The sequence below is a fragment of the Fusarium coffeatum genome, assembly GCF_003316985.1.
Source record: "Fusarium coffeatum strain FIESC_28 chromosome Unknown BRIP53273_contig_78, whole genome shotgun sequence".
Lineage (NCBI taxonomy): Eukaryota > Fungi > Ascomycota > Sordariomycetes > Hypocreales > Nectriaceae > Fusarium > Fusarium coffeatum.
The window spans coordinates 23,649-50,809 of NW_022157874.1; the positions used below are offsets into that span (position 1 = coordinate 23,649).

Genomic DNA, 27,161 nt, shown 5'->3' on the forward strand with positions numbered 1-27,161 from the left:
GAATCGACGCAAACTTCCTCGCAGTCTCAGTTAAAGCAGTACTCTTTGAAGCATGCCTTGCACCCTTTAGGCAACTTCCCATCCTGCTTCTTCATTATACCACACGCCAGGCACAGCGGCCAGTTATCCTTGCCACCATAGTTACCCACTTCCACGCCGTTATCGATCATTCCCACCGTTTCGTTCTTGAAATACTGGATCTTCGAAGTTGGCTGGCCACTTTCGAAAGTATAGTTGAAGTTGGGAATATAGATGATAGTAACGACATCCTTCTTATTACAGCCGAAAAGGACCGGCTTCTGATTCAACTTCTTGGCCACAAATGTCTCAGAGGATGGAATAGTAGGCATGCGTTTCAGCCCTGCCGCCACAGCTGCTTTGTAGGTGTTCACAATCTGTGTACCGTTGGGATAATTGTCCTTCGTATCGGCAGAGTTCTCATTGACAATGATCACGTCCACATCCGACCTGTACAAGAATGGCCAGATCGGGTTGCCCTGGTAGCCGACGCCAACACCACCATCTACTAGCTCCAGAGTTGAGAGAGAAGAAACCTCGGGGGACTTGTGACGTCCCTGGAACGGATTGGGAATTAGGCCGAAGCTCTGGCGCACAGAGACCTCGTCCTTTCCTGAGCCAGGTGGAGACACCAAAGCGGCAAAATTCTCAACTAGTGTGGCAGCTGCGGAATTATTGGCCGCGATAGGTTCACAGCCTGCTGCAAAGACGTTGGAGGATATACCAAGCACGTAAGCGAGCTGGTCATAGTTGGTAATGCAGCGCTTGGTAGGATGGCCATTAGAGAACGACGTCCCGATATACTTGGAGACGGCAAAGGCCGCAACTCCAGCATCCCAAGATCCAAACTCGTAGGGATGGAACTCGTACTGCGTCGCATTTCTATCTGGAATGCACGACCCAGTCTCGAGACCAAGAGCTGTGATGATCGGGTATGGCGCCAGGTGGTTCTTGAAACTAGAGGTCTGCGCGATACTGGACATTGTGTTGCGCACTCCCCCGTTGGGGCCGTCTAGCAGGCCATACGCGAGTAGCCGGCCCCAAGGATCAATGATGGTTGGTTCAAAGCCAGCCTTCTCCTTCGCCTTTACATCTGCTCTGACCGTATCATAAACGGATTTCTTCTCAGACGAAGCCAGAATGCTAGTGACGAGAAGACTGTCCTCAAGTGCTTCTTCCCACAGGCTCTTCTGCAGCGAGCTGACTGTGGAGTAGTTGTTGCTTGCAAGCGATGATAAAAGCCATGAACCGCCTGAGAGACCTGCTTCGTAGGTGAGCGCTTGGTAGAGTCCACTGACACCTGTCTTGATTTTCTCGCGTCCATCGAAGGCCTTGACAACACCGGCACCACTAAGCATAGCCCTGTATCCGCCGCCGCTGGAAGTGAGAGCAATTACGGGAGCCTTGGCGCCATTTCCGTCGTCATATCCAGACCATCCTCTGGTAGCTTCGTCGAAGCTCTTGTCGACGGATTTCAACCAGGTCTTCAAAGCAGCGGAAGCCTTGCGATGTCTCTGGGTGACGAAACTGGACTCAGAAGCACTGACGCCTTTAGCGTCTCTGACTAGTGGCGTAGAGGGACATGATGCGTGCTTGGGCGCGTAGGCAGATCTGGATGGGGGGATTGACGATCCTGTAACGACTATGACACCGGACAGGCAGGCGACGAGGGTGGTGAAGGACACCATGACTGAACCTCAGTAATGTGTGATTGAGAAGGAACCTGATATTGCATGGTACAGAGTGTCGTGCCGGCCGAGCGATGAAATAATATATGTAAGGCTCCAACACGTGTGGCGATCGTATGGACTAGAAGATGCCCGCATTTCCTTGGACATTAAATGGATTGGTCAAGTTACCCTTGCAATGTTGCAATCACTAGAAAAGGTTTGGACTTTTATGAACCTTCTCTTCTGGGGATAACGCGTTACTAGTGTGCCGAGGTAGTGGCGGAAATTCAACTTCAAGTTGTACAGTGTAAGATACAAGATACAAAACATAAGCCCCGTAGGCTACAACCTTTAACTCTTCAGTAGATAACTGTTTTATTAGTACTTCAGCCTCTATTGCATGATACCTCATACTGACCGGACCTGCAGTTCATCCACCTCGCTTTATAGTGCGGAGTAATTTTCGGAAGTTTATATACACAACGGAAGTGCAGAACGATAACCCTGAGCAAAAACCCGAATTGGACTAGCGCGGATATATAGTATCGGAAGAATTACCAGATCGATAAGCTATAGAATGCGGGGTACCACGGGTGGTTGGTTTGTGATCTTAACATCAGGAAGGATAGTTAGGGTTACTGCCATCAATCGCTTCAAGAAACTGATGGGTCTAGCCAATTGTCTCCAATGAATAGTCTGTGTGTAATAGAGTTTAATCACTGATAGAAATACCTAAATGCAAGCTAAGAACAGAATAATATATCTGTATGTACTCTTAAAAAGCAGCCCGACGTTGTAGTAATAGACTTCTTTCCTCCTTAGTGTTTGAAAGGCTGGCATGTTTAAGCTACCTCACTGTGCTTAAGCCAAGCAAGCCGGCTTGGTAAATTGTTGAAACAATCCTCAATTCTGTGGTAGTTGGTGCAATTTACACTTAGTCTACCTTCTTATCGCCAAGTACACGTCTTGGGTCATTGGTAGACTAAAACATCCGAGGTTGTACTTACTTAACAATGTTAACGATCTGCATCTCGCTTACTGGCCCCTAAGCCTCTGAGGAGTCAGCATCACTAACCTCATAGTATTAATCTAATCCTGTTTAAGTGTTTTACAATTGAAAAGTTTCCCACAAAGTGCAGCTTTAGCAATAGCAATCCGTCCACGTTCATAAGGTCGTCCTTTAGTTAGCCACCAGAACGCCGTTCGTCCCTTCCACCTCGAATGGATATGACCTTGATCTAAACCAAGGAGAAGCTCAACTAGATTATTATCCCCGTGTCGAATAGTCCACCAGAAAGGTGATTCATTATCATCGTCGGTGTACTTGTGAATATCAACCTTTCCTGTGTTAAGAATCAAGCTTGCGATGTCTCTCTTACTCCGTGTGACACACCACCAGAGTGGGGTTTCGCCAGTATCGTTCTTGATGGATAAATCGATGTCACACATCCTAAGGAGCAGCTCTACCATTTTGTACCTCTTTAAATCTATTTCCTTTCTTTGCTGATGTAGAGAAAAAGAGGTAGTATATGATAGAGTTGCTTTTAGATATATGTTCTCTAAAGCTAACCACAAGGCTGCTTCAGGCCAATCGTCAGTGGTGCTCCAGATTCCATTGTCTGACTGTAGAATAAACTGCGCCAACTCGAACTCATTAACTCTGACGCACTGTATGAGGATGTTTGACGGTATACCGTCTCCATAGAGGCTTCTGAGAAGAATGATGGCTGTATCATGCCTGATATAAGGATACATGATCTCGTCGATATCGGTATGTCTCAGAGCCTCTACAATATCAGATCGACCGTTCCTCGCGGCTATGAGTAATGGATAATCTCCTTCTGAATCTTCAACATCGGGGGAAACGCCGTGTGAGATCAGAAGCTTTACCACAGACCCTAGTCCTTGCTTTGTGGCCACAATGATCGCCTCGACGTCTTCATATTCATCCTCCTCGTACTCAGGATAGTCAATATTAAAGTCCTTCACTACACCGGGAATCTTGTGTGTGTTGGCTCCTGCTTTCAACAAGGCCGATATGATCTCATAAACAGGTGTCTCATGATCATTCTGGCCTGATGCGACCAAAGTCTGGACAGCAAAGAAGACGGCACCATCGAGACAAACTTTCCTGGCGATCAGATCGCTCAAAAGAAGCATGTCAAGGTTGCCAATAGCATAAAATAGGAGTCCCTTCTCCGCCTTCGGGTCTGCACCAGCTTTAAGCAGAGATTGGATTGCTTCATGGGCTTTCGTCGACACAGCCACGCCCAAAGGTGTCTCCCCATCACTGTTTGTTGTATTTACATGACCCAGGAGGTCTACACTCTCTTCTAGATACTCAGTGTGAGCAGCTTTTCGAAGTAAAGAACCATCACTCGCCTGTAGGGAGATTGAATGCTCTATGAGCAACAAAGCTAGGTGTTCTTGGTTATCTCTGAGAGCAAGTAGGAGAGGAGTGTTTCCATAGCAGTCTCTAGCATTAAAGTCGACCGTGTGATGGTTGAGATACTCTCGGAGGGCGCTCCTTGACCCGAGACCCACAAGGATATGTGTAGCTGTTGCACCTGCAAAAGGCCAACCCATGGGTGCGTGACTATGATCAGGATCCATTTTCAGCCAGAGAGCTGAGAACCTCCTTACATGGGCTCGTTGATGCCATTCAGTAATTTCCAAGAGGTCGGTTTGTGTTATGTTACTTTCTTCCACAAGCTTGATGTGACGAAGGAGAAATGTGACGGCGTATGGTAACAAAGGAAAGTTGACTGAGAGTTCGTTCCGTGATAGTTCGCTGCTTTCAAGTATATCCCGTAGGACAATGTATCTTAGACAAGACCTGGAAATTTGAAAGTGGGCCGTCCTACCAATAGACTGAAGGCCTAGACCGACGTCGACCTCGATGAGGAATTCACGTAGAACAAAGTCTGCAGCAGACTGGTGAATAAACTGGGCCTCCCGGTCCCAGTCTTCGCCATTAGCTTGATACTTCTCCCAAATTTCTCGTGTCTGGAACTCCACCAAGCCGCGTGAGATATGTCGAACCCGAATCTCAAATTGAGATACAGTATCTGAATAGTTCGGGTGATCCCTCAATTGTGATGTCGCAGCAAGTTTCGTGTCTCAACTAGTAGCAAGGGCCTCACGAAGTTCGTGAGCAGATAAAGGCCGCTCAGAAAACAATACCCACTGGAACAGATTAACCATGTGGGCTCTCTCCTCGCCCTCGGCGCCTTTGAGGATAAATTTATAGATCTGCTGGAGGTCCATAGGGATGGTGGTAACCGCCTGATGGATATGAGCACTGTTCAAGCCGCGCAAAAGTTCATTGCGAATGATGTCCGTCGTCAGGATAGCCCACTGAAAGCCCCCCTGAGCTTTATCCAAGATGCCATCCTCGATCTGATGGCACTTGTCGTGCAAGTTGAAACGTCTGAGGCGATTTCGGACAACCAACTTGATGTCTTCACCATTCCTCTCCTCGGCAAGTAGTGTCGGCATGGTCTCGAGGCCCAAGATTGGATAATGTCTCGAGGAGAAGCATATTTTCAACAGGCCTTGTTCTTCGTCCACAATGCGCATAATATCGTTGAAGTACTGGAGCAGCCTCTTCGCATCGTGCTCTCCGCACTCATCCAATGCGTCCACATGTATCGTTACAGGGTGTGTATTTGTTCCTTGGCTTAGAACCTTGAACAGAAATTCTTCAAGCTCCGACTCTGTCCAGACCCACCCGTCTTTGCGTTCGTATGATCCGAAGCGTTCTTGCCTATGATTAAATCGTTGGGCAAGGTCTCTTAGGTAGCTAGGAATTGAACCAAGTAGGGAACTCAGTAATGCGCGATAAACACCTAACAGACTCCTTTGTAGTGGCACTCCACGCCCGTGGATGAAAAAGGATACTACAAAATCCGCTGGATATTTGCGTTGCATTGCCTCAACAGCGAACTTCATCAAAACAGACTTTCCAGTTCCAGGAGAACCCTTGATCCAGAAAAGGCCTCGAGGGGCTTTCAGCCAAGCCTGGTACTGTGGGTCTTCCACAAGCCATTCGCAGGTATTTTTGTCGTAACGGAGATGACTGTATCTGTGATCCTGTTCGGGGAACGCAAGAGATCGTAGGCAGCCTTCAGTAAATCAGCGCACCTCCAAGTGAATCTATGTTTCCAATCACGTACTCTTCTCGTCCTCTGATCTTGATACGATGGCTAACAGATGCGTTAGTGTGGTATTCAACTACATGAGGTTGTAACTACCCACGGTTATGCCCGATTTCAGTTCCTCCAGACCCCAGTAGGACTCGACAATCTGCTAACAAAGGCTTCAAGGCCAAAACCACCCATCTATATAGCTCGTCCTGTCGGCTGCTAAACTTGACAATCTCGGAGTGGTTGCGGTTGATGGGGTGCTGCCGAATGCTGCCACAATTCGCTGAAGACACTTCAACTAGTACCTCACTGGGGCCGCTCAGCTCCCATCTCCCTGGATGTACCTAGACCCACATTAGAGGATACAAAGGATTAAACAACTGACTACTCTATGCTCTCAAGATATCTATTATCATATGCGTCTGTAGAATAGTGACATCTTCAAGAATCGCTATTTGAGAGTCTTATGCTAGTTAAGAAATTCGCAAACATACCTCTTGAGCAGTAAAGGACCTCTCAGTCTCATAGAATGCGACTACCGAACAGCATCTTGTGTCTATTGCCATTTTAAATTCTCGCTGTAGACGAGAAAGAAGAGGGGAGTTCTTGCCAAGGGACTCCAGGAGCGCTCGGTTAGGCGAGTCCCTAATCATGGGGACTAGACACTCTACAGCGAGTCCCTGGTGAGGGACTCCAAAAAACATAAAGCCGGAGATCAAATCAAGCACAGATCTTTCGGATGAAACAGTATCTTGTGCGAATTGCACCATCGTCTAGATATCACACGGTCAGAAGGAAGAAAAGGGTTCTGCGCAATGTTCAACATACCTCTTTAACGAGAAGACCTCCAAGGCTATGTGCTATGAAGATTATAGGTCGAGGATGACTTGGGTCCTGAACCCTGTTAGACAAGCATAAATCTTGGTCTTAGTTCTTTCCATCCTTACCTGGATACCCTTTAGGTCAAGTTGTAAAGATCTTGCTAAGTCTGTTAGATTTTGGAAAGAACTGCTATTGACAATGGTGGTATCGTATCCGTAAGAGAGAATCCTCAGGTCTGGTTCATCCACAGGTAATCCGTCTCGAAGCCAGACAAATGGTCCGTTCCTTTGTTTGAATGAACCAAGGGCGTGGCCGCCAAGTCCAGTCACTGCAATTATACTCACAAAGGATCAGAATTGGCAAATATCAGTTTTTTGTTTTTGGTGACTTACTCGACATGACAGCTATCACTGTCCGCACGCTGCAAAGGCGTGAATCCTCTAAAGTGCGTGTCAAAAACAATGGAATTACTCAAATCCAGGTCCTCTCCATCTTTTAGGTGGAACGCCCATTCGTTTCTGGACTGGTCTAAGAAGCACTTTGGTATGTTAGAGAAGCTGAGTGTAGCTACCCTACTGGTATGGTCGCTCGGTGATACTGCCAAAGAATGGATGTTGATTCTTGTCGCTGAGTCGAGTTCTAGGTTTTCTTTGACAAGTTGTCGAACGCTGTCCTTCCTTTCATAACTAAGCGGGATGCCGCGGATTCTGAAGTTTGTATGGCTAGTGAGCGGCATAGCGGGGCTTGGCCTCTCAAATAAGATAGAGGAATACAGTCTAGTTCATGGAAGCCTTGAGGATAACATCGGGGGAGGTTTATTGTTCGGTGTCGCTGATTGGAAAATTGAGGGGAAAGGGTTTAGTGCTGACGGTTGGGTTGTAAAATGCCTTATGAGACAAGAGAGATCAGGCATCCATGCCTTGTTGCCCCTGCGGACGGACAGCAAGGCAGAAACGCACGAATTCGTGACTGGAAATGCAGCCAATCATTATAACTCACCCACGCCTCACTTTAAACCCTGCACATCACCAGATTTAAACAAGACGAATTGTCAGACAATCTCATGTATCGAGTCACTATGTAAGCGTTGTCTGATAATGAGAGGAAAGTTTAATTGATAGACTAAGACTAAGATAAGACTGTGAGGCTATATATAGGGATAGTATATTTTGTAAACTGCTACTGACGCGTAATATTCTTAGAGTGTAGATGCTAAACTTACCTCAAAGTCCAACTGCCCAGGATAGAAAGGAATTTGTGAGTTAAGTAACTTCCATCTTATAAAAGGGTTAGCGGAAGTTACCGCCGTCATTACAACGCGAAAGAGGAATGCCGCTCTGGTTCTTGATGCACATGGTAATAGCACCGGCAACCCAACTAACACCCTCATAAGATCCCTCGTCGTGGGAGTCAGCCATCCAAGTACCAATCTCTCACATAGAACCAACGCAGCCCTGGAAGACACGTCCGTATCGACGGTTGGTCCAGGGTCTGGTAATAACAACACCTGTCTCCCCACTGTAAACGGTGCCGCGGACCATGACGGTGGCTTGAGTCGTCCAGCTGCGCGAGTAGTTGATACCAAAGTTGGCACCGAGGCGATCCTTGACAGCCTTCCAGTCAGGGCCTGCGCTTACGGTGATACCGTTAGAGGTGCTCCAGGAGCGGGCGACGCTCACGTCAATACTGTTACGGCCTGCGCCGATGACGACGGGGGACATCTGCACGTCCCAGTCGACAAAACGCTGAGTGGTGTTAGTTACGTAGGCGGCAGTTCCATCGCAACCGCGTTTTTCGACATCGCGGGTGGCAAGAGCCCTGGCCTCTTTGAAAGCCTTGGCTCCGGCCTCCAGGAAGGCGTGGTCGATCCCAGGAGTCTCGGGGCTGACGCCCTGAAACTCAAGAAGCTTCTCGTAGACGCTAACATGAACGACTTCCACTACAGAATGTGTTAGTCGGCGGCTTTGATGAAAGGTCAGGTATAGAGTGGAGCTTACTGCGGCCACTGCCATAGAGGATTACTTCGTCTTGCTTAAGAACGTGCTCGGGAGTCCAGACGGTCGAGTTGAGGTCGCGCTCAGTCATGAAAGGAACGGCATTGGCAACAGCGGCCAAGCCGAGAAGGATGACCTTGGGGGGGATCATAGTTTGGGTCGGATGATCGATGGAAGTAGAAAGAGAGGTGATTGTGTGTTTGGGTGGAAGAGTTGGTTGAAAAGAAGAATGTCCAGATATGTCTGAGTCTTTATACCTTGAATTGTCTACTGCAGAACTGGCTTATCGGGCTTCGTACCAAGTGAGAAGCCTCTGGGCGAGCCGATTCATAGAGGTAGCTGCCAGTGATGATAATGAGGCGGGTCAGTCGACGTCTAGATTCATTAAGGTTGACAGACCATTTGCGCGGCTATAGACGCCCGCCGTTGACACTATCACCAAGCAACCAGGATGTTGACTGGAGGCGAAAGCTTAACCGGCACGTGGCAATTGCCGAACTCTTGACCCATTAATTGAGCCATGTGCGTTTTAGGCTAGTAGTTCGCGATAAGGTGAGTCACCCATTCCGGCTTGTATTGTGACTTGGGGCTTTTGCCGCTTTACATACTATTTGGCAATAGATGACATACTATTGCGAGAATAAATGTGGTGCTCAGGGAGCTGAAGCCAACTGAGGAGGGGCAATAGCCGAACAATGTGGTATGGGATGATATTGAGGGATGGGTGTATTTATTTTCGGTAGAAGAATAGTACCAAAGAGCTGGTGCGCAACCCAGCTGTCCATCTCGTCTCAGTTGTAATATGGTTTTGGTGTTCGGTTTTAGATACTACATAAAATTATGGAAGTCTGCTGAACAAGCGACCACACCAGATAACAAAGCTTTGAGCGCGATGTCATCAAGCCATCTATTTCCGCTTATGTTGATATGAATGAATCGACTAAGCCATACTAGATCTGCTATTGAGAAGAAGATAGTCGCCAGAAAAGATATCCCACAACGTCTCGGTTCTTTGAGTCGTATGATGTTGAATACAGAAGAGGTCAAGGGTAAGCTGGAGTCGGACTAACATAAGTCCGCCAGGGTATGTCTCTCGGTCTTTGATTTGTTAGCTCGGACCCCCTGCAGGTTCTAATCCGAGATCTCACTCCACAATTCTTATCGCTTTAAATTGAGATGATGACAGAGAGAAGGGCTTACATCCACCATAATTCTTTTTGGTCTTTTGTCTCGAGGTCTAGAAGAACAAAGTTCAGACTTCTCTCACAATGTCCGAAACTGCGGTCACTCCAGCGGTCGAGTCCTTTTCTCTCACGACCCCTTCCGGCGATCTCGAGCTGCTGACCTGCATTCCTCCTGGGAATCATAAGGCACCTATACTATGCCTCCATGGCGCGTTTTGCTCGGCTGAAGATTATCAAAACTTCCTTACCTTTCTCGCATCTCATGGCTATCCGACTTACTCACTATCGTTACGTGGCCATGGCAAATCATGGCCGATGTCGTGGGTAACACGAACCCTCCTTACGTCGTTGGACAACTATATCGAGGATATCATGGCAGCGGCAGTTTCTATCAAGGGGCGACATCCTGACGCACCGCCGATTGTACTTGTTGGGCACTCTTTTGGTGGTGGACATATGCAGTACCTGCTTGCACAACGGTCGCAAAGCAACTCGTCACCCGTTCAATTCGGTGGATTGGTTCTATTGGCTGCGGCGCCTCTTTCCGGTGGTGGAAAAGAGATCATGGCCAATTGGGAAAGAGTTGAGGCTCCCGATGGGTACAAGTACCCATGGAGTCCCCGTTCACAGCTCGACACGCTGGACCAAGTTCGAGCAGCATTTTTTCAACCCGAAACTCCTGAAGAGACTGTTACGCGATGGTTGTCTGACTGTAAGACGGAAAGTGAAGGCATTCGGACGGGGCTTAGCGTGTTCTGGTCATTTGGAACAGCAAATGATGTCCTGAAGAGTCTTGTTGGGATAGAAGGTCAATCAGCGCAGTCGCGCAAGGTCCTACTCATTTCTGGATCCAATGACCGTCTGGTAACCGCTTCTATGGTTGAGGAGAATGCTAAAGCATACCATGTGGCAGCGTCGGAATTGTCAGGAAAGTCAGAGACTGGTAATAGTAGTGGGATAGTCACCACTATCTCAGTCCCAGGATCAGCTCACCACTTGATGATGGATATTGCCTGGAAGGATTGTGCGCTTAGAATCGTAAACTGGATTGATGGATGAGTGAATGAAGGAGGGTTCCAAACGCATAGCTTCGGGGATGACCTCGATGAGAGTGTAATATCAACAGTGGTCTTGAAGATGTGCGCGACAAAGCCCGCGATACGCATTTTCTCGTAAGCGTAGCAGATGATAAAATCACTGCAGATTGATAATTAAAAGAAAAAGAAAGATTTTGTGCTAACTATTACTCTAACATGCCAACTCGATCCTACATCCTTCATCGAATGTGAGTCTCTCGACGCAAAAGTCGACACAAGTAGCTAGCTATATTGAAAGCGTGATCGAGTTGCCTAGTTAAGATTACATCGACAAAATAAAGATTTACATACACCATCAAAAGCCATAATAGCAAGAGTCCAATGTGTGAGTTGACAAAGCACGCTTCGTTCGGTGATGTTTTTAGCCTCAAAGATCTATCTTAATGGACCTCAACGCAGGCACTAGCTACAAAGACTCCAGTGATTACGAGAAGCGGAGCTAACTATCATAACTATCATCCAGGCGGGCTAATCGCCCGCGCTTTGGCGACCTCAACACATTTTCACAGGCACCGTAGCCAAAGGTGAAACCTAATCGATTCATGGTATCATGTCTAGTCATTCTTAAGTTGTATATAACTCATTACCAATACAAATGCCAATCTACTGCCGGCTTGTCCAATCGACTAATGCTCTTTATGAAGACTCTTTCAATTTGGAATGACTAGGATCTGAAGAACCTCCATCCACCGTTGGCCAATGCGCAATACCCTAATCAGACAATGTAAACAGGAATTCGGCTCGCATAAGCATCACTTTTCGTAATATGAATATCCATCTTGTGAAAGTCATGTAGTTGTAGCCAGCACAGCATACGGAAGACAAGGACACACCATATTTCGTTGACCTCGTCGCTTGTTGTATACATCTTGGCAGACCTTGGGCTGGCGATATTAGAACCGTTGTCGGAGGGAACAGAGTCTCGTCTTTCTCTCATATGCTTGCTTAGCAGGGTCTGTTGGCCGATGGTTCGAGCGACGTTTGGTCGAACGCGATCAAAGTACATTTGCATCAATAGACTTTCTCTCTCGTCTGCTGGCGCTGAGTCAATGTCGTGGATGGTGATGGGTGCATTATTCATGGCGTTATTCGTGTCCTCGTTGGTAGTCTTGTCGTCCTTTTCGGTCTTCTCGTGGAGAATGCTCATGACTTCTTGAATGTGCGTACGTGTAACCTGTTTGACCAGAGAAAGACTCGGCTTCTTCATTTTGGCAAAGAATTCGTCGCATAGCTCGATGCCAGCACGTAGATGGTCGAGGCTATTGACTAGAGTAGCTCCGTTGATGTCTTCGCCAAACACGTCCAGCGTTGATCCTTCTGCTCGCAAGAGTGGGAACCTCTGGTCTGTCTCTGCCCAATCCAAGATACTCTTGATTTGTTCACTGCCTGCCAGGTGCTTCTCACGAAGGAGGCGTAAAGACGTGATGTATTCGGATAGCAGATTGGGCAGAGAGAAGGTACTGGGATCCCAGTAGAAGACAGTTGGGTTTGGAAGCATACGGAAAACAGTGTCCTTGACATGTAACATTTCGCCTACCATTCCGAGGATCTCGAATGGAACTGTTGGATGTTAGAACTAGTTCATTTCTTCATTCAGTCGATGGTAACTTACTGGCAAATAGATGGCTGTGACGAGCCTGGTCGGTGTTTTTGCGGAAATAGTTCACAGTGTTGATGTCACAGCCGAGAACCACGAGAGTCTTGGCTATCTCTGAAAGACTTCCGAGCTGGAGAGTCTCAGCGCCCTTGGCCTCATCTGCATAAACCTTACGATCCCGGTAAAGAATTGTCGGCGCCATGCCAAAGCACAATTGCTTGACTTTGTAACTGGGGACGATGCGATTCTTCTCAAACCATGTCGGACCTTGCTTTTGAATGTTGAAACAAATACCAAGACCATCAGTGTAAGAGCCATAAAGAACAAAGCCGTTGCCTTGGGCACGATACTGGTCGTTGTTGAGGTCAAATTGTCTCCAATGGATACCCAGCATGGCAGCGATCTCTACAATGTGAGATATTGTGGTGGTAGCGTAGGGCTTTGCGAAGTCTTTGGGCATGCTGTCCCAGGTACGTCTTTTCCTCTGCATGCAGACCAGTAATGAGTGATGGGTAGCGGGTTGTTCGGGCGCCACTGCCGTGTCTAGTGGTGGACGAGGACCGGTCGCTTTACGCCACTCGGATGTTTTCTTGCCCTGCCATTCGCGTGATTCCTTTTCCATGCGAACGATTGCCATAAGAAGGGCTAACCAAGTAGCCTTTTCATTGTCGGCAGTATGGACAACCTGCTGGGTACTCTGTCTGTACTTATCGTCATATTCCTGAACAGTATCTGTGTATTTGAAGTTGTCGTGGCTGCCATCTAAGCGGATGATCTTTTGCCTCTCCTCCTTTGCGAGAGCATCATCGCCCAGAGGACCTCTGGTGTTACCTGGCTTAGCGACAAAAATGACAGGAGTCTCAAACTGGACTTCAAAACGGAATTCGGTCCAGAGCATTTGTCGCCGAGCAAATTGAGCCCATTTCCCTATCACAGCTTCGCTACACGATGAAAAGCCGGTCGCGGTACCGAGATACTGTTGAAGCGCCTGGAGAATGGCGATGACAAAAGCGAGTACAGAAATAACCAGCGCGACGACCGCGACGATGAGCTCGGTGTTATCATCGCTATCTCCGCCAGAGCTTGCATCTGGGACAGCTGTCGAGGACATGATGAGAGAAGGAGGGCAGTTGAGTGCTGGATCGCCAAGGACTTGTTGTTGGAAGGCTGGGCTCAACTTATCGGCAAATGCAGTCATGGCCAAAAGATGGAGGCTGGCTGAGAACTGCTGATGTGATCTGACATTGTGTGTGCCTTGGGCAGGAAAATCCCTGCTTGTGCCCCCCTAAGAATTGCAGAGCCGATCCGAGGAGCACGGGCGTCAATGTCGGCGGCTAAGCTGAAAAAGAGCAAGTCTATCCAATCAGAATATGCTGACGGTGAAGTTAGTGATATTTGGTTTCCACTGTTGGGGACGTGCAGGACAGGGGTTGTGGCGTTGTGGAGAGGAGCTACGTTGCAACGAAAAGAGCCAACTGTTTCTGTCGCGTTTCACAACTGACAAAGTTCAATCACTGTCACATTCTTGGGTAGAGAGAGTACAGCGCCAATCCCGTCTTCATTACAAGAAATTATCTGTCAGCAGCCAATGCCAAATTCTGCGAGCTCTTAGCTCCCGTGATAGCCTCAAAGTATTTGGAGCCCATATCCTCCACAGTCGTGCCACCAATTGTCTTGCCAACGATGTGACCAATGAGCTCAGCATGGGTGATAATTCCCAGGCGAATTGCGTCGTGCATCAAATCAAACAAGTCATGTTGGGTCACCCCCCGACGGATGCGTTCTAACTTCATCAGCAATAGCATCGCGGAATATGTTTTTCGAACTTACTTTTCATGGTGAAATCCCTTCCCTTTCGAATTTTGATCTCATACTTTCTCAAATCTGTCTTGTCGTATCGCGTCTTGACGCCGATTTCATGGCCGAGACTGGTGACGGTATAATCAAGACCACCGCGTATACTCTCAAACTTGAAATGCCTTTCGAGAACCGGTTCTAATCATTAAATGAAGGTTAACTGACTTTGCAAGTTCGTCTTAAGTTCTGCATACATACCTCGACCTTTATCATTGGCCGTTTTAATCTCGCTCTCATTGACGACCTCAAGGCCCAGCTCAGCAGCTGTGACATTGGCGTCTTGCAGTATATTGCGAATGAAGACATCATCCTCTGCGGGCCGTTAGTTCTCCTCTGATAGGGATCCGAAATCATCTTACTATATATAATGATGCCCTTCTCAAAGCGCGACTCTCCAGAGTAGCAGATCAAGAAAAAGACATCAACGAAGCCTACCAGTCGGATCTTTCCATCCCATCGCGAGCCGTTGATGAGTATGTCCCACGGGTGAATATCACTTATAGCATTAGAATCTGTAGCTGAACAGCAAGGAACAAGGACATACTAGTCGCATTCGACGCTCTTGAGATTGACTGATCTGTCAAACGTACTGAGAACCCTGTGGTAGGAAGCCATTGTCGATTCTCGGGTGGAAGTCTCAACCGTCGCATCTGTTGAGACGAGAACGAGCTGGACGTTATGAAACTGTAAACAAAAAATCTGGGTTGGTTGTACAGAAAGTCATGCATGCAAAGGTTCAATATTCTCTCGTCAAGGTCATGCAAACTTTGGCCGTCCACGTCACCCCGCTCAGTCTGAGCGCTGCATCAAGCAGCATCACAAAGCTTACAGCCAATTGCGACATAGAAGTCAATCAGGCATTTCTGTCTATACGTCCATGTTTACATGACTGTTGACAGCTGGACAAAGAGGGGTCTTCCCACATCCAATCGCGAGTGCTGGAGCTTGCGAAGATGGAGTTCAGCTCATGCAGTCCATTGCCAGTCAATCCATATCCAGTCATGATTCGTCTTTGCGGCATATAAGACGGGCTTTCAGCTCTCCAAAGTCTGTAGATCAATTGCCAAAACCAGAGGATGGCAGGTCGTATCATATCACCACCATTTAATGCAGAAAAACAATGCATGTCAGCCAATAGATCAGCCACGTAACGAGTCATACCTGTTGCAATATTGCTTGTCACAACTCACTGCCAATCAGTATGGGTCACTATTAACACTGGCAGCATCCGCGTGAACTTCCCGGTTTTACTGGTCACAGGTCCAAACGGCTTCTGGTTGATTTCTGTTTCTCCTCAGGAAGTGAGGGACTGTGGGATCCGACCTCTGAAGCTTTCTCGACTACTACTCATTCCCCAACAAAGCTCCTTCGGGATAGAGTTCTTATCAACGAACAGCACTCTTGTACAAACAAAGCTCAGGTTTGAAGCCAGTGACCATGGACAACATCACGGAAAAGATTGCAAAGGTCACAGACCTGAGCACATACACAGACCTCACCCCAGAGCATCTTAAAAAGCTGTTCCTCGAGATTGGTGGCAGTCCCGAGAAGCTCCGCACCATCCTGAACTTGTGGTTCGTCCCCGAGTTCAAGCCAACATTCATTGAGCCACAGGACTATTCCTTTGGTGGACTTCAAGATGTCGGCTTTCTCGAGTCGCCAGACACAGAGAGCCCCCAACGGCCTCTGCGTCTGATTGACCTTGAGACGGGCAATCTTGTTGATGTCTGGAACACAAGCCCTTCAGATTCGTATTGCATGCTCTCGCACAGGTGGAAGGGCGATGAGATTACCCTGGCTCACATCAAGCGAGCGAGACAGAAGCACCTTGAAAGGTCCCGAAATGGTATGCTTTTGGAACTTGACGGTGACATTCACATCGTCCTTGAGCAATCTAGGCTTGATATCTTGGAGCAAGAACAGATGATCGAGTCTCTCCTGGGTGACAACCCAGATGGAAGAACTGTCGGCGACTTGCTGCAGATGCGCCTTACTGCCAGCGACGCAAAGTCTCAGGTCAATCGGGCGCGACAGAACAGAGACGCTAAGAAGTCTAAGCTTGAGCGCTGCATGATGGAGAAAGATATGTTTGACCATCTGATGAATCGCATCCAGAAGGACATCAGCGAGGATACGGAACAGGTCACTGACCCGAAGCCTACTGTGTCTCCTCTAGTCGACGAAGCGGAAGCAGAATATGCCGATGCTCAAAAGTCACTGGAAGTATCTATCACGAATCAGAACAAAGCCAATCAAGACGCCAAGTTCTTTGGTAGTGACCGTCGACTTGGAGATGCTGTGGACGAGATGATGAGCCGGCTCCAACGCTGGAAGTCAGTCATCAAGCTCGAGCGGTCCATGACTGAGGCTCGGGATATCTTCAAAACGAACATGTTCCCGAATTATGGCGCTCGTTACATGTGGTCTGACACTTGCTGTATCGACAAACTCAATTACGGAGAGCTTTCCCAGTCTCTTTCACTCATGGGCGATTGGTACGCCAACGCTGAGTTCTGTGTCGTCCATCTTGACACAGACAGTCGGGCTGCAGACGCCATTCATGACTGGAAGCAGTTCAAGGGAGAGCCAGTCAATAGCAGCCCTAACATTCCAAGCTTTAAAGCTATTAAAGGAACGACTCCCGAATGGTCGAAACGTGCGTGGACTCTACAAGAGTTGGTGATGAGCAAAATGGCATACTTCACCAACTCTCAGTGGACGTCACTCAGCCGACCTGTGCAAACTCTAGGCTACATTTACCCTTTGATCCCATTTATTGATCTGTATACCAGTGGCGATATAGCCGATGTGTACTCCAACGAAAACGAGACGAATGCCTTGGAAGCCATTACAAACTCTGCGGCTCTCGGGACACTCGTGGCCGGAGATGAGGTTGTCATAGCCAGTAACGATGATGAAGACCAGGGTGCTTCAGAGAGTATCGGTACAGCAGTTCGCATTGCCTCAATTCTCCAGACTCTAGGGTTCATATTCCCGCGAGAGATGATGACAGAGACTGCCCTGCCAGAGATGAGTCGCGCCGTCTATCTCGCAGCACATAATCTCGTTAGAAATGAGAGCGACAATGCGAGCAGCCCAGTGAAAGACATCCTTGCAGAGGTCAACCACCATATCCTCTCCACAACTAAAGCAGAAGGTCTCACTGCCGAGATACAGGCGCAAAATGCTATTAACTTCCTCCTCTATTCCCTTGTTGCAACAACAAAGGATCTTGTTCTTGAAGATCGAAGGTCGATCGCAAGTTTCGGCCAAGTCAACCAGCTAGACTCATGGAAGCAAGGTATTGCCCGCAGCGGTTTCTCTGCTCAAAGAGTTCTCCAGCTTTCTTGTAGCCGCAACGCAACCGTGCCAGTTGACCACGTATACTCCCTCATGGGTATTCTCGGCGTTCGCTTCCAGTCATTCCATGCAGAAGGGTACGCTAAAGCTTTATCTCGTCTTCTCGATGAGGTCATCATCAGCCACAATGATGTTTCAGTCTTCAACTGGACCGGGGCATTTATGGGCAGTCCTGTTCGTGGACGCTCCATGTATCCGGCCTCTCACAAAGCCTACTCAAATGAAGAAGACTCTGGCCGACGCTACAACATGATGATTTCTGCGGAAGTTCAGCGGAAGCGGAAAGATGTCATGGTCGCTTATCAAGGCATAATAACCATGCTTCGAGATGCCATTGACTGCATTAAAACAAATGGACGTGAAGGGCTTCCGCTGGACTGGGTCCGCAATATTTGTGTTTTCGTGAAAGGGTCCACGTTTGAAGTTCTTGGACCTGAGCTGGAGAACATCGGCAAGATTCTTCGTTACATCCAAGACCATTGTGTCAAGCCCGACCCTGTACTTCCAGCTCCATCTGCCCAGCAGCAAACATCTGTGGTCGGGAGTCAACCTCCAGTTTCAGACGCAAAGTCTGGTGCTGGGGCTGGTTGGGGCTTCAACAAACCAACGCTCCCAAGCATGAAGGTCAAGACACCAAAGCTGCCTGGCTTTGGGGGTGCTTTAATCACGAAGCCATCTTTTGGAAGACATCACTCTGAACCTGTGGAGAAAGCTGTCATTCCAGAGCCCGTTTCTCCTCCAAAGCCCAGCACGCCTGAAGTGCCAGAATGGCTGTCACTAGACCAGGAGGTCAAGACGTACCTATCAAGTCTTACGTCGAACTCTACAACGAGAGGCTGCCTACCAACTCGAATCCAGGAACTCGAAGCTAAGAGGTTGGCGCCGGAGGCCAAGCTAGAGAGATCTAGCACAGCATACACTTCTCTTGACGATGACCTTACCTGTCCAAACCCTATCATCATCAACAGTTCCGGGATCGAAGGCATCTTCGACATCCAAAGGATTGTCGTCACCATGATCGACCGGGAGAAGCTCATGAGGCAGGTCGTCAAAGCCAGTAGTCCGAAGCAGAAGATATCTGGTTGGTGCATCATCAGCACAGGCTTTGCTAGTGTGGTTGTCAACTTCGCCTGTGAACAACACATCCTGAAGAAACAGCTGGACGTCGAACAAACAGTCGAGGACAAAATCATCAAAGAAGACCGGGCACGGAAGCTTCACAGTGACTTGCAGATTGTGGCTGGAAAGCCAAATGATAATGGTGCACCATTGACTAAGGACGCTCAATCCAGCGACACGGAGGACCTGACTGGCAAAAACATCAATAGCTCCAAGCCAACCAAAGATGAGCTGGCCATCGTGCGCATCATTGGCTTTATTCAAGAGCCTCAACTTCAGCTTGTCGCAGGAGAGTGGGTTTTGACACGCTTCTCTGGGACACCAGGAGCGCAGTGGTTCTTATGCTACCTCGAGCTAGGCTCCACCCATTCGTACTATGGCCATCGCATCTCAGCTAGCGATATCAACTTCAATAACTCAGCTATTGAGCCTGGACTTATGAGCGCCTGGAAGGTATACATGAATCGTAAGAAGAGCAAGATGTGCAATGTCTTGGACAAGTACATCAAAAGCTCTACGAGCGCCATGAAAGGTAAGGAAAGACTCAACAAGAGTTCAGAAATTGCGAATGAAAACTATGCAAGGTTTATGGATGCAGGGAATCAGAGTCTTGAGCGGGTCAAGAGCATGGGATCATCAGTATCTGTATCACCGTCCATGCTCAAACTCCCATTCACCGAGTCTGACGCCAAGGAGGTCAGTGCCAAGGATCTGGACTCGGATGATGATGAAGACGGAGGGAAAGGGCTTTTTGATGGACTACTTGACCAGGGCAAGGAAGCCACCGCAGCACTGGGCGAGTATACGGTCCTTGCTGTTTATGAGAAGATTTGCGAAATGCATGCTCAGCACCTTGATAAGCACCTGGCTACTTCAGTTCTGAAACGGACGCCCAAAAATCTTCAAACCGCTATCGAGAGTGTGGACGAGCACAAAGGGTTCCTCCCCGCAATGTTTCATTCCTCTCGAAGGGTGCATATGTTTTAAGAAGGACGGACAATGCAATTGAGCATCTTTTTATTAGTTTCTTTGTATTATGGCTTGAATATTGAAGGGTATTTATAAAGGAAATAGTGTCATGTAGTCAGATTGAATCAAAGACAAAGGAAACCGAGCTCAAACTCCTCATAGCATTATAGATTCTTAAGCAGCCATCCTACTTCTCAACAGCCGTCTCCTTATCCTCTGCATCATCAGCGACCGGGCCTGCTTCCGCCTCTGCCTTCGCCAGCTGCTCCTCAAGTTTTCTCTTCCTCACAAGATTCTTCTCATGTGCTCTCTTCTCAGCCGCTTGTTTTCTGTTGTCGCGCTTCTCGCTGATGAGATAGCTGAAATTTCCAATCACGGAGAACAAGCCCTTGAAAGCCAGCTTGAAGTGAGAAACGGCCTCGCGAAAGTGTTCCTTCGTTTCGTTGTAGTTGGCTCGTGCCAATTTGGCCTTCCTCTTGGTGCGGTACGCCTTTTCGGCTTTTGCGGCTTGGGCGTATTGCTCAGAAGCCTCTTTGCGCGTGGTGGTCAAGAGGATTTCGGTGGCGGATGAGGCAGGTCGGGCTTTAGGAGGACCTGAGAGGGTTCGGGCCTTGGGCGCATCTGCGCTGAGCGCTGAAACATTGTCATCGGGTGGCGTTTCTGTTGTTGGAGAATTTGCGCCGCGCATTGCAGAAAACATCGCAGCAGTTGTTCAAGGACGGTTATTATTAAGAATCAAGTAGTACCGGTTGGTTGTCCCAAGTCAATGGTAACAAGGAGTCGTGAAGGAACGTGAGACTCTGGTTAGGGATGTCTGGTAATTAGAGACTGCTGGATAAATAAACTGGAGAAAGGACTGGGACAGACTGGCAGATCGGTTGCTATTTAATGCCTTGTCATATACGTTCTACAATGAGTCACTTCATTATGCTATAGTAGGGTCAATATACCCAAGAAGTCAACCTTACTTCTAAAGGTACTAGTGGAAGTAGAAAGGTGTATTAGAGATTATATAAGTTCATGCTCTACAAGTATGTAGTATTTGGGGACTTCGCGTAGCTAAAGAGTCATCTTTTCAGGTCTGTGCTCTGAGGCATAAAGACTCCCAGTCCTTAGTGCAACTTATGTCAATGCCAACACGTTGTGCACGAGCCAATCAAGAACCATTCTACGCTATCTTCATTCATGCCATTGACCATTATAGTACCAGGTTGCATTGAAACAACTTTCCTTCCCTGACTTATAACCCGTTTCTAATATCAAATTTGCAGTCGCTTGTGTCCTTTTACAATGAAGACATCCGAATGCATGGGTTTGATTAGGATGTTTTCATATGAGTCTTTCATAAAAAACCACACACTTGTCAAAAGTCACATAGACACGTGTATGGTCAATGCATTGACTTCATGCTGATGTGACTCAAGGGGTCTAAAAGGATCAGTGACGGAGAATTTTGAATGGGGTTCGGGGATTAAGTGGCGATCACTGGAAGAATCAGCATCAGATATGACTGGGGCTATTGCTATTAATTGAAGCAACATCCGATCGGCTATGAGTATGAAAGTCACTACAATGCTCCCAAAATTATGAGTCACAAACTTCGCGTAACTCACTCTGGGATATTTTAATATGCGATAAACGACATTTTGCGGCCCGTTGCATTTAACAAAGCTACACTAGAGCTACCAAATGACATGCACAAATGTTGCATAAAGAGAAATTGTAATAAACTATTATTTCTATGTATATTATCTTTTAAGAATTAATTATAGATCGTAGAAAGTAAGAGACAAAATATGAAATGTGTGGTCTATTTAGAGCCACCCGGTGTAGGAGGAGCCGAGCCAATGACAGTTGTGTTCGCCGACTCCAAAGCCACCATCTGTTCCTTTTCATCCGCCAACCAGGCAGGGTTGGCCTCAAACCTGGGGTCAAGCCAGAAGCAAGCATCATCACCATCCTTGAGCATTTGTTTGATGGGCTTCGCTCGAACATGTCCACCAATATAGAAAAGAGCCCAGCGCACAGCTCCAAAGACAGATATGAAACTGTAAAGCTGCTTGTAGAAAGGGTAGGTAGCGATGGTGCAAAGATCGATGCGCATATCGGGACGACGCCAGCAGCTGATGTAATTATAAAGAAGGGGAGGTAGGCAGGCGACAAAGGCAAGACTGCAGAAGAAGATCCAATACTGCTTGTGCGCTCCGAGAGCAACGAGTACGGGGATGCGGACCCAGTCAATGACAAGACAGGCCAGGGTGTACAGGAAGAGGAACTTCTGCATCAGAATTCCTGCAATGGTACGTTGACCATTCATTCTGAACAGGTGTCGGAAGAGCTTCCAGATGAGACTGTGGCGTCCCATCTCCCAAGACTTGACACGCTGCTTGCACCAGTTCAAACCGGGACCAAGGACAGTTGAGGGTACCTCAGTCGCCAGAGTAACTTGAGCATCAAAGGCGATACGCTTGTTCAAGCGCATCATGGCGAAACCAGCATTGGCATCTTCAGCGATAAAGTCCATAGGATGGTGCTTGGAGAGCAGCTCGACGAAGATGTCACGATCGACGAACCAACCAGCGCCGTGGGGGAAGTTGACACCACATGTTCGGTCCTCGGCAAGCTTGGTCAGACCAGCCATACGGTACTCGCAGTCTTGCCACGACACCATACCGAGAGGGACATTGCCATCTGCGTCGATACCCTTGAGAGGGAAAGCGACAGCACGGAGTTGCTCATTCATCAGATGAATGGGGTGGCGGTAGTTTTCGGGTAGAGAGACGTCGTCGTCAGTGGTGAGGATGTACTTGTAGTTCTTAGCTGCAAGAGAACCGACGAACTGGGCAGCATTCTTGGAACCAATGGGAGACCAGATGTAGACAAGCTCAGGGTGGAGATTCTTGAGCCACTGTCGGAAGGAAAGATCAGTGGGGTATCGAGAGCGACCATTGTCGATGATGAAGATGTCTTGGGGTCTGAAGTGGGGTAGTGCAGATTCAATAACCTTTTGCAAAGCGTCGCGGTCAGAGTTATGGCAGGGGATGACAAAGGCGGTCTCCCAAGCCTCGGTAGTGGTGGTGATCACAACGCCTTTCTCAAGATCACTGGGGCTTTTCTCATTGAAGACCTCCTGGACAGCAGTGGAAGGACTTGCCTTGGGCGGGTTGTATGGTGGGACACGCGCGATGGACATGATGATGAGGAACATGAGAGGCTCAAGAGTGAGGACGATGACCAGAACAGGTAGCATGTACCTACGAGTCTGGGCGATCGCCTTCACCATCCAACCGGTGGCCCAGTTGGAGATGACAAGAGCAGCGACACAAGCCATCACAAAGGCAAGAGCAGCACCCTTCTTGAGAGTCATGGGATAGACATACTCTTTCGGGTTGATGAGGTCCCAGAAAGCCCGAGGAGAGAACTGGTTGCCCAGAGCACGCCAGAATCTTGTCCATAGCGATCTCTTCTTGCTATCGGGTGAAGGCTTCTCGACATTGTCGGTAAGCCTTCTACCAGAATGGCTGTTCAGAGATGTCTCGGAGGCAGAGGCAGAATCACAGTAAGGACCGTAGATGCCAACCTTACGGGCTGTTCTGTCTGAGGTGATGGCTGGTGGGGGAGTAGAAACAGGGCTGATGATAGGGCTGGCAGGAGGAGGAGTAGTGAATGGGTCTTGCAGAGAACGAGTGGAAGGAGGGCTAGCCAGAGGAGGACGCGTCTGCTCCTGCGAGACAGGGACCGTCGGGTCTAGTCTGGCGGTGCATGGCAGAATCAGATCCTCGTTGGAGGGATCTTTATGGCTCCAGAAGGGGTTGGTAGCTTGGCTGGCCATTGGAGAAGCAGAAGAGAGGAAGAATGGGGAGGGATCTTTGGCCAAGCTGGAGCCCAAAGGTAAAGTGAGTGGATAAGAACGAATGTGATGCTTGAGCAAGAGGTTGGGTGACCAAGCGAACGTCCAAGGTAAATGTACCCTTTGACAAAACACCTTGGAGACAGAAATTTCCACAGCTGAAGGATTAATTGGGGCAAACAAAACAGAACTTCAGTTAACAACGGACCAGCCGTGCACGCCGTCAAGGATCTCCAAGCTCGTGGATCCGATCTAGGCCCATGGAGCAGAGCTGAGAAATGAAGCTATTGAAAACAAGGATCCAAACCCCGTTGCCATCGGAACACAACATGAGGTGATGCACACTCGCTGCAAGACGAGGTTCGGCCGATACTGTGCTGTACAGTACAGCACAGTGAGACAGAGATCGAGTCTAGCACTAACCATTTAGTGTCAGCCATATATGGACTTGGCGCAGGTACCAAGCCGTGGCAAAAGATCCGAATCCAGATGGCAGCTACAAAGGTGTTGTCATTGACTTTGCTAGTGTCTGGTGAGACCACTTTGGGGAAGTGGAACAGGGACTAAAGTAGTGTGCGGTAGTTAGTCTCAGAGACCTGCAGCCGTTAGGACGGGGCCTTGTAAGCTGTGGCTTAAGCCGCACTCAATCCCTGTCTAAGAAAGAAGTAAAAATACTTTTTGGGAAAGGGAGTGACATGCACATGCATGTTGCAAATTACAGGGTTAGGTTTGTATGGCATTTCACTTTGATGCATCTGTGGCTTGGCCAAGAGGCTGACAGTTTATGGTGGGATAATTTGATATCCTTGTCATTCGTGCGTTGTTGCAAAGTTTTAAGTGGCTACCGTTAACTTTCTTTTTGGTTGTTGGACGGCAATACGACGAAAAAGTCATAGAGTCCGTGTTATAGTGGACAGGGGAAATGAGTATGAGACAGCTGAATCTACGATCTACGGATTTGGTCTACGATCTTAGGGACCGAGTAGTGAGTACTAACTAGAGCTCTACCGACCAGACCGTTACAAACTGTCCTCCACTTTCTGGACTCGCCAAGAGCCGCCGCTTCATCGGAGTAAACCCGCACTTGGACTTTTGATAGTGATAGCCAAGGCTATAATGGTGTTGCTTCTGTCCCCATTAAGCCCCATCGCCACTCACAACGGCAAACATCGCGATGAGGCTGAATGCATGTCCCCAAACAAGCAGCTGGGTCGTTTAGTCAATTTAGTATACCGGTAATTTTAATAGTCTCTGCTAGCTCGTCGCGTTGCTTTTATCTCCATGCAAGCCTCGTCGATGGCGAATTCGAGACCATGGTAAACATCCCTACGGCGATGAATTGTCGTGATGCCATCGACAGTCATCGCTCCACTATCTAACTGTTAACGAGAACGTGCACTGAGCTGTACCTGGTAGTAAACGACGCTATAGATGTCTAGATCAGAAACGATATTGGCGATGGCGCCTCGTCCCGTTCAGCTTCACCAGCCTCACCGGGTTTGATAGAAACACTTTGCAACTAGTTACCGCCATGACGAGCTGCAGGGCGGATACTGAGACTAAGACGTGATCGAAGCGAGTACTGATGCCAGTCCTTGGTGTTGTTGTTGTCGTTGTTGAACCGATCGTTCTCGGCCTCGTCTTGCTGGTGCTGTGGGACGTAACCTTCTCGCCGTAACGCTGGGACTTATTTGAAATTTTCTTAGCACTTATCTTCTGGGGTGGCATACAGAGATGCTGTATAGATGAATGTTGAGAAGATCTGAGTATATAATCTCATGGTCCATCCCTTCATGGTGATCAAGTCTTGGTGCTGTAACCAACAAAAATCATCAGTCGATCTCTGTAAGAGACTCCACATTCGTTCACACATTCGTTCACACCTTCGTTCATATCAGCTTCATCCTTTCGTTAAGTCTCTTCAAGATGGACTCTTATGAATCTACACCTGTGACTGCCAGTCCTCTAACTGACACTGGCTTCCCCTTCCCATCTCGTTCTCAATCCTACCAATCCCTCAACTCGTCTGCCTCTCGTCCCAGCACTCCTGCTACTGAGCAAGACGTACTTTTCAGTGGACCTCCCTCTCCAGTCGCCCGCACAGCCTCCCCTGATGAGTACGTACTTGTCGTTGGAGGCCTTGGCTACATTGGCAGCCACACTACCTGGGAGCTTCTCAAGGATGCAAACAATGTTGTCGTTATCGATAACCTGAGCAATGCTTTCGTCAATGTTCTTGACACTCTCAACGACATGACAAATAAGCGCTTCAACGCTAGCTCTCGTCGTCCAGACCTCCACTTTTACGAGGCTGATTTCCGAGACAATGCGAAGATTCAGGATATCCTATCTCTTTACTCAACTCCCTCTGGATCCAAGATCAAGCGAGTTATCCATTTTGCTGCCTACAAGTCCGTCTCTGAGAGCATTGAGAAGCCACTCAAGTACTACGACAATAACGTCGGCGGTCTCATCCGATTCTGCAGCACCTTGTCCGACTTTGGCATCAAATACCTTGTCTTCTCATCATCGGCCACTGTTTACGGCTCTCTCGCTGATGCTGGAGGCCGTTTGGTGGAAGAGTCCTGTACCCACGCTACTACCGAATGGCACGATGCCAGCGGCCAGGCACGCACAACGCTTTCCGGGTGCACGGGACTGACTAACCCGTACGGGCGAACTAAATGGATCTGCGAAGCTATCCTAGCCGATTTGGCCGTGGCAGATCCAGAGTGGACTGTTATTGCGTTGAGGTATTTTAACCCCATCGGCTGTGATGACTCGGGCCGCTTGGGAGAAGACCCACGTGTTGCACCCACCAATCTCATGCCTGTGCTTCTCAAGGTGATGCTCGGTGAGATGGAGCAGCTCCAAGTGTTTGGTACAGACTGGGATACTCGGGACGGAACTGCCATCCGCGACTTCATCCATGTCTCTGATCTTGCCAGGGGTCACTTAGCTGCCTTGACTGTCAAGGAAAGCCAGGGCTTCCAGACTTTTAACATTGGTACTGGTACTGGTCATACTGTCTACGAAGTTGTTGACGCCATCAAGGCCGCTTCAGGAAGAGATATCCCCATGGCCAAGGTCGGTCGTCGAGAAGGTGACGTGGGAGTCTGTGTCGCTGATCCCAGAAGGGCAATGACTGAGTTGGGATGGAAACCTCAGAAGACGCTACTTGACAGCTGCAGAGATTTGTGTCGCTACTTGGAGGCGCACGGAACAAACATCAGTGCGTAAGAATTGTGGAAAAAACCGGGTAATTGCTTTTGATGGGATTTTGCTGGTGCTTGGGTCAGATCTTGGTTCAGTTTTGTTTTTTCTGCATGTTTCAATTTGCATTAACCCTACTAAGATTCGATAAAAGATAATATCAGTAATTAATGACAATTGAGTAATCACATTTGAGTTCAATCGCCGTTAAAATCCGGGGGTTTGTTCCTGGCTAATGTCACTGAACAATGTCACTGAAGTTCCCC

The 27,161-nt window shown here is 48.3% G+C and overlaps 10 protein-coding genes across 10 annotated transcripts; 3 read left to right on the forward strand and 7 right to left on the reverse strand.

The window, feature by feature from the left end:
- Positions 1 to 26: 26 nt before the first annotated feature.
- FIESC28_03775 (uncharacterized protein) lies at positions 27 to 1,706 on the reverse strand (the record flags this gene model as incomplete). The annotated part of the gene is made up of 1 exon (XM_031157924.1): positions 27 to 1,706. One exon carries the CDS (start codon positions 1,704 to 1,706, stop codon positions 27 to 29), a length of 1,680 nt encoding a protein of 559 aa, XP_031017987.1.
- A 1,071-nt stretch (positions 1,707 to 2,777) lies between these two features.
- On the reverse strand, positions 2,778 to 7,054 carry FIESC28_03776 (uncharacterized protein; the record flags this gene model as incomplete). The annotated part of the gene is made up of 9 exons (XM_031157925.1): positions 2,778 to 4,756; positions 4,832 to 5,454; positions 5,650 to 5,812; positions 5,864 to 5,893; positions 5,942 to 5,996; positions 6,328 to 6,606; positions 6,662 to 6,727; positions 6,781 to 6,983; positions 7,048 to 7,054. The coding sequence occupies 9 exons, from the start codon at positions 7,052 to 7,054 to the stop codon at positions 2,778 to 2,780; spliced, it is 3,405 nt and encodes a 1,134-aa protein (XP_031017988.1).
- A 1,034-nt stretch (positions 7,055 to 8,088) lies between these two features.
- On the reverse strand, positions 8,089 to 8,800 carry FIESC28_03777 (uncharacterized protein; the record flags this gene model as incomplete). Its single annotated transcript, XM_031157926.1, has 2 exons — positions 8,089 to 8,594; positions 8,653 to 8,800. The coding sequence occupies 2 exons, from the start codon at positions 8,798 to 8,800 to the stop codon at positions 8,089 to 8,091; spliced, it is 654 nt and encodes a 217-aa protein (XP_031017989.1).
- A 1,117-nt stretch (positions 8,801 to 9,917) lies between these two features.
- Positions 9,918 to 10,892, forward strand: FIESC28_03778 (uncharacterized protein; the record flags this gene model as incomplete). Its single annotated transcript, XM_031157927.1, has 1 exon — positions 9,918 to 10,892. The coding sequence occupies one exon, from the start codon at positions 9,918 to 9,920 to the stop codon at positions 10,890 to 10,892; it is 975 nt and encodes a 324-aa protein (XP_031017990.1).
- Positions 10,893 to 11,645: 753 nt separating this feature from the next.
- On the reverse strand, positions 11,646 to 13,638 carry FIESC28_03779 (uncharacterized protein; the record flags this gene model as incomplete). Its single annotated transcript, XM_031157928.1, has 2 exons — positions 11,646 to 12,490; positions 12,543 to 13,638. The coding sequence occupies 2 exons, from the start codon at positions 13,636 to 13,638 to the stop codon at positions 11,646 to 11,648; spliced, it is 1,941 nt and encodes a 646-aa protein (XP_031017991.1).
- Positions 13,639 to 14,098: 460 nt separating this feature from the next.
- FIESC28_03780 (uncharacterized protein) lies at positions 14,099 to 14,999 on the reverse strand (the record flags this gene model as incomplete). Its single annotated transcript, XM_031157929.1, has 5 exons — positions 14,099 to 14,310; positions 14,358 to 14,522; positions 14,583 to 14,696; positions 14,744 to 14,880; positions 14,929 to 14,999. The coding sequence occupies 5 exons, from the start codon at positions 14,997 to 14,999 to the stop codon at positions 14,099 to 14,101; spliced, it is 699 nt and encodes a 232-aa protein (XP_031017992.1).
- Positions 15,000 to 15,821: 822 nt separating this feature from the next.
- Positions 15,822 to 19,850, forward strand: FIESC28_03781 (uncharacterized protein; the record flags this gene model as incomplete). Its single annotated transcript, XM_031157930.1, has 1 exon — positions 15,822 to 19,850. The coding sequence occupies one exon, from the start codon at positions 15,822 to 15,824 to the stop codon at positions 19,848 to 19,850; it is 4,029 nt and encodes a 1,342-aa protein (XP_031017993.1).
- A 169-nt stretch (positions 19,851 to 20,019) lies between these two features.
- Positions 20,020 to 20,520, reverse strand: FIESC28_03782 (uncharacterized protein; the record flags this gene model as incomplete). Its single annotated transcript, XM_031157931.1, has 1 exon — positions 20,020 to 20,520. One exon carries the CDS (start codon positions 20,518 to 20,520, stop codon positions 20,020 to 20,022), a length of 501 nt encoding a protein of 166 aa, XP_031017994.1.
- A 1,122-nt stretch (positions 20,521 to 21,642) lies between these two features.
- On the reverse strand, positions 21,643 to 23,664 carry FIESC28_03783 (uncharacterized protein; the record flags this gene model as incomplete). Its single annotated transcript, XM_031157932.1, has 1 exon — positions 21,643 to 23,664. One exon carries the CDS (start codon positions 23,662 to 23,664, stop codon positions 21,643 to 21,645), a length of 2,022 nt encoding a protein of 673 aa, XP_031017995.1.
- Positions 23,665 to 25,608: 1,944 nt separating this feature from the next.
- FIESC28_03784 (uncharacterized protein) lies at positions 25,609 to 26,922 on the forward strand (the record flags this gene model as incomplete). Its single annotated transcript, XM_031157933.1, has 1 exon — positions 25,609 to 26,922. One exon carries the CDS (start codon positions 25,609 to 25,611, stop codon positions 26,920 to 26,922), a length of 1,314 nt encoding a protein of 437 aa, XP_031017996.1.
- Positions 26,923 to 27,161: the final 239 nt, after the last annotated feature.